The following is a 12,722-nucleotide window of genomic DNA, read 5'->3' on the forward strand; positions in this document are numbered from 1 at the left end:
AGATACACGTGTATATATATATATATATATATATATATATATATATATATATAATCGTACATCTATGATGGTAAAATAATCCGGGTGATTGACCCATATACCTCAATGCATGAAGGACAAGACGGATGCACAGATAAGCAAGCAGTCAGTCTTACCGGTCGGCCCTGTGCTCCTGAGGGCAGACTCAGCCAGTAGTCTTCAATGCCTTCTTGAATGGAGGTCTGGAACTGCTGCGAGTCCACGCTCAGGTACGGTGACAGGGTGATGGAAATGTTTAGAAGCTTCACAAAAGGGAGGTCCCTCGTCTTTCTCTTAGACGTCCTTTTCTTGCTATTGAGGTAGCTGTGGTCCTAGAAAGGCAAAAAAATATTATCAAAGATGACAGACAGGCTGATGGACATAAATTATGGTGCAGAAATGATATATTTAACCTTGCAAATTAAGCTTGTTTACAGTGTTGAAAAAATATTTCTGACCTACACAGGAAAAGAAAAACTTAAAGTGAAATTTAACTAGATTGATGCTGTAAAATTCAGCAATCTTTCTAAATTAACAAATTAACTAAATTAACCACACAGTGGCTATAGAAAATAACTACCCCTCTTTAAAATAATCACATTTTGTTGCTTTGCAGCCTGAAATAAAGACGGAAACAGTTTTTTGTTTTATTCAGTGCAACTTATAACATCCAAGTTAAAGATATAACACCAACATGTCAGAAAAAATAAATAAAAATAATAATAATAATAAATAAATAAAAATAAAGGGGCTGATCCTTTTTCCAACGCAGTGATTCTGATTATTTATGTTTTTCTGAAATGTTGGTGTTATATCTTTCACTTGGATGTTATAAGCTGCACTCAGCAAATACAGCTCGATAAAACAAAAACTGTGTCCGTCTTCATTTCAGGCTGCAAAGCAACAAAATGTGATTATTTTAAAGGGAGGTGATTCTTTTCTTTATGGGACCCATTCACTGTGTGGAAAATATTATTGTTTTACCATCACTGAAAATAATACTTCAGCCCCTATTAATGTTTTTACCATGACAGTCCCTAACAGGTGCCATGATGTCTGAGAAAATATAGCAATAATGTCATTTATATTAATCATATTGTACAGGCATGCTGAATGCTGTGCTTATGAGGAATCTGTGCAATAAATAGCGAATACTGGCAAGTGTGTATATAACCAAAATCATTCCAAGTCAAGCTGTTGGTTCCGCTTATGACTGTGTTATTTCAAGCTAAAATGGAAACTAGCAAAGAAAAAAAGAAAAACTGTCACACAAGGGAAGGTTTTCCACTGCAATTTAGTGGTAAGACTTTTATTCAGGTTGGGATATGGGAAAGTGTGGTCTGTGTATCAGATAGCACATATAATTGGGCTTCACAATGGGTGATCTGACATTTTTGTTATAAAGTCCCCATTTTTGTTATATTAGGTAATAATCAAACATTTTCATTTACAGAGAAATTGAGCTTATAGCCTATTTTTCAATACATATAGCTATTGCAATATAGCAAAATGGAAGTGTAATGGAAGGGAAAAATATATTTGAGAAACTGTTGTATGGAAAAAGGTATGAATATGAAAAAAAAATCACATGAGTAAAATCTCATAAGTCACGAGTTATTTAAAAAGGAGGGCTGTACTCGGCATTACATTGATGTTAATGTTCTGATAAGCCTTTTAAGTATTTTAGGCACAGAGAACATTCTTTTCTTGGCAGAAAGTTCGTTTTTTTTCTCTCTTTCACCTGCCTCTGATCATTCTAGAGGAATTCAGCTGTGAAACGAACCGCTCAGTGTTATTTATACTGTTCTGAGATCAATCAAGCATGCATGCCTAAGAACAATGTCGTGACTAGTCAAAAATGTAAACAAGCATGTGTGTCATTAATCAATGAATTAAACTAAGCTATAAATCAAGACGGTCTAAAATGGGAAATTCTTAGCTATGCACAGATGATATTTATCTGGGCGAAGTAGATGTCTTATGTTATGTCCAAAAAAACTATATGAAGGGCAATTTTTTAAATAAATGTTTTTTTTTAATTAATTATTTTAAATTAATTTTTAATTTAATTATTTTTATTACTCCAAAAAAATTAACATTTATGAATTAATAATTTATTTTATTTATAAAAAAATACATTGAAAAAATATATTTAAATCATTCTGGAAAATGTATTCAGGGAGTAAGGAAAAATGTTATTACTTTTTATTTAATGGTTACACCACATGACATTTTTAGACTCCTTAAAATTAAACTTTTGTTGAAAAAGATATTAAAGTTTTCAAAAACCATGAGAAACCAGACATTTGACACTGTGATAAATACCATTAGTATGATATCAATAATCTCTTAAAATATCAGAAAATTTGACCTTTTATATCAAGGCATGGTTAGTTCGGGTGCGACTCTCCAAAAAAGCTAATGATATATATGAATTAATAATTCATTGTATTTTATTTATAATATATATAAACTCTCAAAAGCAAAGATATATTCAAGGTGTAAGGAAAATATGGTATTACTTTTTATTTAATGGTTACACCTCATGACATTTATAGACTCAGTAAAAGTATACATTTGTTAAAAAAATGCACAAAACCAAAACCAACATCAACTCTTATCAACATTTGTCCCTGACCCAACTATATTGTGATATTTACCATTAGCATGTTGTAAAAAAAGTGTTGTTGGAGTCGTGGCTTTGTGGTTACAGCAAATGCTCCAGAGATGTCAAACTGTGCTGCTCATGTGGGAAATTCAGGTTCAAGCTTTAGGTTTAAAGTCTGTTCTAATAGCTCAAACACAACCTATTTACGTGTTCTGATCAAATATACACATTGAATACACTATAAAAGCATTTGAGAAATGCGTAAAAAAAAAGACGAAGCTAACATAACACAGATGGCCCACACTGGTATAACATATCAGTCTCCTTAAAACAGCAAGTATCATTTAATTGGAGACCAGTTTCCTGCTAGCATTTCAGTGAACCAGAGATGTGTGTCTTTCTCTAGGGGATCAGGCCCTGACCTCTCCTCACCGGCTGCAGATCCGCTTAGAAAAATGAAGCCTTTCATGTCCATCACACTGAGCAGCTCAGGCTGTTTTGTTCTGTCAGAATGAACTTAACAGGCCAGCTGGTGGCTTTTAACGTGAGACGCTTGTACTTGAACACAGTGTTCCTGCGTCACCCGTTAACTCTGCCTGGTATGGACCTCTGTATCAAAACGAAACGTTGTTCTGCCAGACCCGAGCCTGTTTGTGTGATTATAATGAGTGCTTCAGAAACCTCACCATCAACCGCATGAAAATGAACAGCAAAGTGTGTCATTTATGCACCACTAGTGCTCACTAGTTTGTTCTGAAAGTCATAGAGGTTTGGTACAAAAGGAGGGTGAGGAAAGGATGACTGAAACAATGATTTTGTTTTTGGGTGAACTGTCCGTTTAAACTGGGTTTTTCCACCAAGTGCATGGTTCAAAATAGTTTGGCGAATTATGTTTTATAATTTGGTTTAAGGCTAATAACAATTCAAATTCTGATTAAACAAAGATCCGCTTTAGTACAAAATGTTACATATGCACAGTGCTTCATGCCTAAGAAGGATCTAAATCAGATTTGCATTTACTTTATATAATTACTCATGGCCGTGCACATTAGCTGACACTGATGCTATTTGGATGCTAAGGCAAATTGTAAAATGTATCAACCATTTTAGCCTTTTATTCACATTTCTTAAAAAAAAAATCATACAAGAATTTTGTGATTATTAATTCTGTCATTTATTTAAACCACACTGGTATTTTTCTGGGGAACACAAAAATAGAATTTTTTTAAGACCTTTCATATAGTTCTTTATGTATAATCAACTACAGTGGGTAGAGAAAAGATAATCACATTTTGTTGCTTTGCAGCCTGAAATGAAGACGGACACAGTTTTTGTTTTATTCAGCTGTATTTACATCCAAGTGAAAGATATAACACCAACATGTCAGAAAAACATATATATATATATATATATATATATATATATATATATATAAAACAGAATCACTGAGTTGGAAAAAGGATCAGCCCCCTCAGGCCCGGTTCTTGACAGCTATAGAAGGGTGGGCTGGCAGATATGTGGGTGAGCATTTTTTCTGTTGCGGGTTTGGGGTTATATTGCAAGGGGGAAAAGTCTAGATATTTATACTGTTGATATTGCTATATTACCTATATTAACTATAGGCTGTTATATGTACACTGGAAAAAAAAGCTTTCATGGGCAGCCTAGAATATCATGCACTTTCACAACAAAATAAACTATTTTTTCTTTATTGAATAATAATAATAATAATAAAAACCTCTTTGTTCTCTTTCTCTGTATCATTGTTTCTACACTGGTGTGTTTTTTTCAACTAACTTTTTTATTTAAACCAAACAAGGCCATAATCATATCTAGAACATTAGGGGGACTATTGTTTTGAGGAAAATATTAAGACCAGACCACTATGGTAATGGTAAAGGAACTAAATAAATAATAAGATTGTTTGTAATCAATCTGAACTGCAAATAATATTTTTATTTTAAAATATGCACCCATTCAATTTTAGTTGTATTCCAAATATGTTGAAAACGCAAGACAGAAAATGCTATTGTCGTCACAATAATTATGAATTACATGAATCAAGTAAATGGCAGCCCAACTTTCAATTCAAAACGGCGGAATTTGAAAAAAAAAAAAAAAGGCAAATACTTGATAATGCAGTCATAAGACTGTTGCTATAGTAAGTGCCGTATTGACCCGAATATAAGACAATGCTTTTTTCTTGGAAATACATCTGAAAAAACGCAGTCGTCTTATATTCAGGGTCTAGACTTTGACGTGTCAATAATACACCCACAACAATAGGTGGCACCAAATACGCATAAAACGAGTGTGCCATGAAATACGTAATGTAAGATCGCGAGTAAAAACAAAAGAAAAAGAAAACCTTACAGCTGCATGAATCGTGACTGTCACGTTATCCTGATTTGTGATTTTAAAACGTAAGACAGTACCCGGATTTGAAGAATACAGTAAGATTTAACTTCTACTGTTAATAAGATTTTGGTAGGCTACTATTAGATGGATAGCCTAAATGTCCTAATTCAGATGGGCTACCTGTTTTTTTTTTTTTAATGGTATATTTTTTAAATGTGATTGTTGGTACATTTTACCAGTTTTTACCATACTTTCAAAACAAAAATTAAAATAGGAAAAATATGCAATATGAAAATAATTGAAGACAAGATGCGTTTTACTGAGAAAAAAACAAGATTTGGTTTTTAAAAAGCCTTTTTCCAAAAGGTACATCTGGAAAAAGGGGGGTCATCTTATAATCAGGGTCGTCTTATATTCGGGCCAATACGGTAATTCTTACATTCAACATTAACAGCAAGTCAAAAGGGGTAAGCTTTCAACTGAACTGTATAGCCTACATGCATTTTAGATGCTTATATTATGCTCGTGCCCCGTCCATGCAATGAGTGCACGCCATTTAATGATGTTTCTTTTCTTTTCTCTTAGAACATTAAAACTGCTCAGGTAATTTCAGTGGTAGGCTATGATATATATTCATGTATCCTAAACTCCCCGTAACTCACAAACTCCTTGTGATAGGCGCAAATATTTCTGCCCGTTTTCGCTTGTTGTAAGCCTCTGCTTTTCTGCAACAGACTGAAGCTCCGCGTGAATTCAGCGCACCTTGCATTCAGCTAATAAAAGAAAAATGCTGCAATTTTCTGGTGTTATTTTATGATTGTTTGGGCAGTCTCAAGCTATAGCTTAAATTGATCAAAATACAGTCAGCTTCAGATTAGTTTTAATCTATGCACAAAAAAAATTACGTAATCTTTATCTAATTCTGATTGAGTAGGCAAGACAGTCATTTGGGTGGGCTCAGCCCACCCTTGCCCATGCCTGGAGCCAGCCCTGAGCCCCCTCCTATAAATGACTTAGGTGTAGCTAATCACCTTCTCAATGGCACACAAAGCCATTTGACTTTCAAATGTGATCAGCTGTGGTCATTTTGATCAGCTCAGCATGAAAAGAGTTTTCATGGAGCATTTCAGTCCTTGGTAGTGCAACTGAAGCAAACAATCAATATGGGTGGCAACGCACTGGCAAATTATCTCCGGGATAAAGTTGTGGACAGGCACAAGTCAGGAGATGGATACATACAATTTCAAAGGCTTTATCAATGCCTAGAAGCACACTGAAGTCTATTATTAAGAAGTGGAAGGTATTTGGTAAAACACAGACCCTCCCTGGATCAGGACGTCGCTCCAAACTGAATGAAAAGGCCAAGAGGAAACTGGTCAGAGAGGCAACCAAGAGGCCTACAGCAACTCTGAAGCAGCTGCAGGAATTTATGACAAAGAATGGTCATTGTGTGCATGTGACAACAATATCACAAATTCTCCACAAATGTGGCTTGTATGGGAGGGTTGAAGAAAAAAGCCACTCCTCAAGAAAGGCCACATGCAGTCACGACTGAGCTTTGCCAAAACACACCTTAAGATTCTGAGGCAGATGAGACTAAAATTAAATTATTTGGCCTCAACAGCAAACGATATGTCTGGCAGAAATCCAGCACAGCTCACCATCCAAACATCAACATCCCTACAGTAAAGCATGGAGGTGGTAATATCATGTTATGGGGTGTTTCTCTGCAGCAGCGACTGGAGGAAAATCTGCTGCCCTCTGCCAGAAAGTTATCAATGGGACGAAGGTTTACCGTCAAACATGACAATGACCCAAAACACACAGCAAAACTGAGCACACAGTGGTTAAAGGAGAAAAAGGTGAATGTCCTTGCATGGCTTAGTCAGAGCCCAGACTTAAACCCCACTGAAAATCTGTGGAATGACTTGATGACTGCAGTCCACAAACGGTCACCATCAAACTGAACTGAACTTGAGCAGTTCTGCAAAGAATATCGCAAAGTCTAGATGTAAAAAAGTTAGTAGAGACAGAGACATATTCCAACAGACTAAAGGCTGTAATTAAAACAAAAGGTGGTTCAACAAAATACTGACACAAGGGGCTGATCCTTTTTCCAACTCGGTGATTCTGATTTTGTTTGTTTGTTAGTTTTTGGTAACACTTTATTTCGATAGTTCACTTTAGATATTCTATTAACAGTAAGTAACTTTGCAGCTACATGTCAACTAGCAGTTAGTAGAGTATTAGTAGACTGTCTGCTTAATATCTTCTAACACTTTCTTTGTTAACATTCTACTAACCCTAAACCTACCCTAACAGTCTACTCTTAACAGTAAGTAACTTTGCAGCTACATGTCAACTAGCAGTTAGTAGAGTATTAGTAGACTGTCTGCTTAATATCTTCTAACACTTTCTTTGTAAACATTCTACTAACCCTAAACCTACCCTACTCTGAGAGTTAGTAGACATGTAGTTGCAAATTAATGAGAATTAGTTGACATGTAGTTACAAAGTTACTTACAGTTAGTAGAATGTCTAAAGTGGACTATCGAAATAAAGTGTAACCTAGTTTTTTTCTGACATGTTGGTATTATATCTTTTACTTGGATGTTATAAGTTGCACTGAATAAATACAGCTGGATAAAACGAAAATTGTCCATCTTCATTTCAGGCTGCAAAGCAACAAAAAAGAGATTATTTTAAAGGGGGGTGATTCTTTTCTTTACCGACTGTATGTATTTTTCCTATAGTACATAGTTGATTATACTCTTACTGATCAGTGTTATTCTAGCATAATTTATATTCGATAATAGTTTTTGTTCATATTTTGAATTAGATTTTATTTGTATATTTTCTGTTTTCATTTTTTTATTTTAGTTTTAGTTATTTTTTGTGTCCAAATTAGCATTTATTAATATGTTTTACTTATTTATATTTAGTTATTTTAGTACTTCAACTTTAACAAAAATGAGAAATTTTGCCTTTTATATACTGTATATATAATTGTTTTTTTTAAAGTAATATAGTATTTTTTCCATGTTTCCAATCATTAATTTTTTTTTTAAGTAAATTAAAAGATCCGGAAAAAGGAACATCACACAGGGTTATTATCACTGACTAATACTAAAAAAAAAAAAGGTTTAGTTAATGATAATAACCCTGTGTGATGCTCTTTTTTTCTGAATCTTTAAATTTATTTAAATTATAATTTATTAATTTAAATTATAACATATTAATGTATTTAATTAAATAATTAATATGTTTATAGTATTTATTTTTATTCATTAGTTTTAGTCTATTTAGCTATTTTAGTACTTCAGCTTGATGAAAAATGTTACCTTGTCGACCAGCTGAAATAAAATACGTTTTTTTAATTTTATTTCAGTTGATATTTATTTTATTTCAAGTGATGAAAATGTTTTTTTTTTATGGTTTCAGTTAACGATAATTACTCTGTTACTGATTACATTTATGTTATATTGATAAACTGATAAATTATCATTTTCAACATGTAGATGCAGAAAAAGTAGTCCAGTTGGCTCTGTAGGCTGTGCGAGCCAGTGGGGTGTTGAGGCGGAAAATGAAGGCCTGTAGGCCCAGAGCTACAACAGGTGCAGAGGCTGAGCCGCTGACGGCTGGAGATTAAACCTGCACACTGAAGGTCAGAGACGGAGGGAATATACTACAGATCACCAGAGCCGCTCTGACACTTAATGACTTCAGCTTTCTCACAACCTCTTTATTATGTGGAGTTCACTCTTCATTGTTGTTTTTTATTATTATTTAAAAAACAAGCTACTTGATTGGATGCTTTTATATATTATTATTAGTAGTAGTAGTATTTTCTTCCAATATCAGACTAATCAGATTGATACCAGTCTTTTCAAATATAGACATTACAGTATGGGGTGAGAAAGAAATTAAAACGTTTGTTCAACGAGGATATATTAAACTGATCAAAAGTGACATTTATAATGTTACAAAAGATTCTATTTTAAATAAATGCTGTTCTTTTCATCAAAGAATCATGAAGAAATGTATCACGGTTTCCACAAAAAATATGACGGTGCACAATTGTTTGCAACATTGATAATAATCTGAAAGGTTTCTTGAGCTTCAAATCAGCATATTAGAATGATTTCTGAAGGAAAACTCTGATTTGGAGTGGGATTGAGAGCGTGACCCACCATGTTGGCGAGGAGAGCCGTGGAATGTTCGTCGAGGCTGATGACTCCCTCCCCCAGGTGATGCCGCTTCAGCCGGTTTGAGAAGGTCCTCAGCTCGCGCTCTAGCTTGGCCCCTGAGTCCACGTTTGCTAGAAGCTTCCAGAAAGGCAGCCTTCAGGGAAATACTGTATTTGTTAGAGTGCAGTTCTCAGATTGAAGTAACACTCAGGTTAATTAAAAAAATTCATTTCTTGAAATAAAATAAACATTAAGTAAATTAAAATAAAGCATTAAAAAAAACTTGAACTTATTGTATTTCGGCTAGTCGCCAAGAACATATTTCAAATTTCCATTTAAAGTTTCATTAAGTAATAAAATAACTAAAACTAAATAATCTAAAACTAAAAACTGATAAGAACTATATAGACATAAAAAAACGAATAATGACAAAAAATGACAAAAACTTTAACTAAAATTTAAATAAAATTAATTAAATAACATTCTAGAGTTATAATACTGCTATATATATATATATATATATATATATATATATATATATATATATATATATACACACACATACATGTAACAGTTCTTTCTGGTCCTCGATTCTGATTGGCTGAGAGGAGTGTGCTATTCCAGCGATAACAGAACTGGTTCACCATTTGTATCACTCCGCTTGCGGTATTTCTCACTATAATTTTATAAATGATACTTTTTTTCTGTCACGGAAATTAGTTTTAAGAGTTTTTTTTAAGCTAGAATGTACTTGTTTAGACTTGTTCAGCTGTTAAACTGTGAAACTGAGATTTGAATCCATGGCGGAAGGAAGTAGTTCTGCACAAAATAGGGTTTTTAAAGACACTCCGTTGTTGTTTCTTATGTATTTGCACACTCGTGCCGCCGGACTGTTGTAGAAATGCAATATCACACTCGTAGCCGTGCTATATGGCTGTATATCAGCACGGCTGTGATTATCTACGGCCGAATCACAGCCGTGCTGATTTACAGCCATATCGCACTGCTACTCGTGTGATATTGTTCATATATAGCAGTATTATAATTCTAGAATGTTATTTATTTATTCATTAATTAATTTATTTATTAGTTCATTTATTTCCATAAAAAAATTTATTAATTAATTAATAATAAAAAAAATTCATATTCTTAATTCACGAGGCATTTACACAATACTGTTTTAAACTAAAAATGGAAAACTTTTAATTCCGTTTTGGCTGTTCAGTTACATGATAATGGCGTTTAGGGGGCCTGAAAAATGCTAAGTTTTGAAAACAGGTTTCAGAGTGCAAATTTTTGAAAACAATACTGTATGTGTAAAACATGAATTTGTGAAAACGATAATGTCATGCGCATGCGTATAATACAGCGTTTTTAGTCATTTTCGTGAGTTTGTGTCAGCGGGGGACGTTTTGACAACATTGTCGTTTGTATGTAAAACTTTTTTAAAAATGCGAAGGAAAGCCTTTTCCGTTATTAGTGCACTGTTGTCGTGTGAACGTACCCTCACTCACATGAATCTAGAATTGGAAGTGAATCAGAAACCAATTTAATCTACATTAAAATTGATGAATCACTTTTTAGCTCTTTGTCAGAAGAAGTGTGTCTCTGCTTCTAATATTGGACAGATACTGAAAAACGCTAATATTGGTACAAAACGTTGTGCATCCCGAGAAACGCGAAGTTCAAGATAACAATGAAAAAAGGTAAAGGAGTTTGTAAAGTTGTAGTACCGTAAGACATCCATGTTTGGCAGTTCTCGTCTGGCTGTGGAGAGCTGCTGCATTGACTCCTGATGGACGGCTCGAATGTTGTGTCCAACACACACGGTGTACTGCAGCGGCATGCGCTCCATACTGGGCGGCGTCTGCAAACAGTACTGCTGTCTGCTCTCTATTCCTACATGAAGTGGGATGTTCGGGGCCACTAGAACTGACACACCTTTAAAAAAAACAAACAAAAAAGCTTTGTATCACCAGTGGTCAGCTTGGCAAATTTTAAATCCCCAGAATAATCAAATTTGGAGTTTTGTGACTTTTACACCGTGTCTACACCGGATGCGACAGTTGTCGCGCCACAACAAATAAAGTCTGTCTACACTGGACGTGACAAAGCGACCATTGCAAATCATTTCAATTTTGTGACAGCAGTTGACTGTCTGGGATTTGTCGTGTCGCGCCGCATCCAGTGTAGACAGCATCACTGATTATAGTCCATGCCTGCTAACTGTGAAGTCATCTATATATTAGTGTACTTCTAAAATGCGCAAATTAACCAAATAGTTGACAGTAGATATTGACTTCCATAGTATGGAAAATACTATGGATGTCAATGGCCGTCAACTGTTTAGTTACCAACATTCTTCAAAGTATTTTCTTTTGTGTTCAACAGAAGAAAGAAACTCATACACGTTTGGAACAACTTGAGGGTGAGTAAATGATGACAGAATTTGAATTTTTGGGTGATCTATCCCTTTAAGTTTTTTGGGGGCATTGAATAATGACACAAGGACCAGTAAATCACCTCTTAGAAATTTTGCATCTGAAAGGGACACTCCTACAAATGCATATACAATAAGGTCAGATGCAAAAATAACTCTGTCCATCCCATAGGAAAGAAAAATCAAATGACATCTCTTTAACATCTCAAATATTTCTCCTAGACAGAAATTAGGTTACTTTAAGATCGAATGGAGATTTTTGCTTGAGTCTCCTGCTTCTCAAACTTGTCTCCTGAGGCAAAAACTCTAACAATCTCACAATGGTCTCCTTTAAAGCTTTAGAAGAGATCTCAACAACATCACACACTGTGTTCAGATATTTCTCCTTAGCTAGAGACTCTGGTGGTCTCACATTTGTCTCTTTTAAAGCTTTAGAATAGACCTAAACAACATCACACACTGTGTTCGGATATTTCTACTTAGCTAAAGACTCTGGTGGTCTCATATTTGTCTCCTCCAAAGTCTCAAACAAGATCTCAACAGCATTGCACACTGTACTCAGATTTTCTCCTTAGCTAGAGACTCTAGATCTCCCACATTTGTCTCCTTTAAAGCTTTAGAAGAGATCACAACAAAATCACACACTGTGCTCAGATATTTCTCCTTAGCTAAAGACTCTGGTGGTCTCACATTTGTCTCCTCAAACGTTTAGATTAGACCTCAACAACATCACACACTGTGCTTAGATTTTTCTCTTTAGCTAAATAATCTGAGGGTCTCATATTTGTCTCCTGTAAAGCTTTAGAAGAGATCTCAACAACTTTACAAAGTGTGCATCAAGTCAAGTACTTGAAAGGCTATAAATAAAGCGGAAAACATAATAAATTCAGAGTTAAAGGCTATATTGAGAGAGAAATTATGCAGAAATAAGGACAATGTTACTTTTTATAGGACAGTGTTTATGTACTTAGGCACATAATTTGTTGTTGGAAATAGTAATGTAGCGGAGGCCTTAATCAAAACTGATCTATAGAAAATGTAACCCTGGAGCTTTCTTTGCTGAAAGGCACACATGGCTTATTAATTGACTAATTTGATTATTAATACATAT

At 34.5% G+C, this 12,722-nt stretch overlaps 1 protein-coding gene across 2 annotated transcripts in view; it reads right to left on the reverse strand.

The window, feature by feature from the left end:
• The window catches only part of LOC107553856 (SITS-binding protein), a 40,370-nt gene that overhangs the window by 11,597 nt on the left and 16,051 nt on the right, over positions 1 to 12,722 (reverse strand). For both annotated transcript variants that reach the window (XM_016236174.1, XM_016236175.1), the window contains exons 3-5: positions 10,905 to 11,112; positions 9,175 to 9,325; positions 156 to 350 (exon numbers count right to left, since the gene is read on the reverse strand). In XM_016236174.1, coding sequence (XP_016091660.1) covers positions 156 to 350; positions 9,175 to 9,325; positions 10,905 to 11,112 — 554 coding nt within the window. The remainder of the gene's footprint in view (positions 1 to 155; positions 351 to 9,174; positions 9,326 to 10,904; positions 11,113 to 12,722) is intronic.

The sequence above is a fragment of the Sinocyclocheilus grahami genome, unplaced genomic scaffold (assembly GCF_001515645.1).
Source record: "Sinocyclocheilus grahami isolate Dianchi unplaced genomic scaffold, SAMN03320097.WGS_v1.1 scaffold483.1, whole genome shotgun sequence".
NCBI lineage: Eukaryota > Metazoa > Chordata > Actinopteri > Cypriniformes > Cyprinidae > Sinocyclocheilus > Sinocyclocheilus grahami.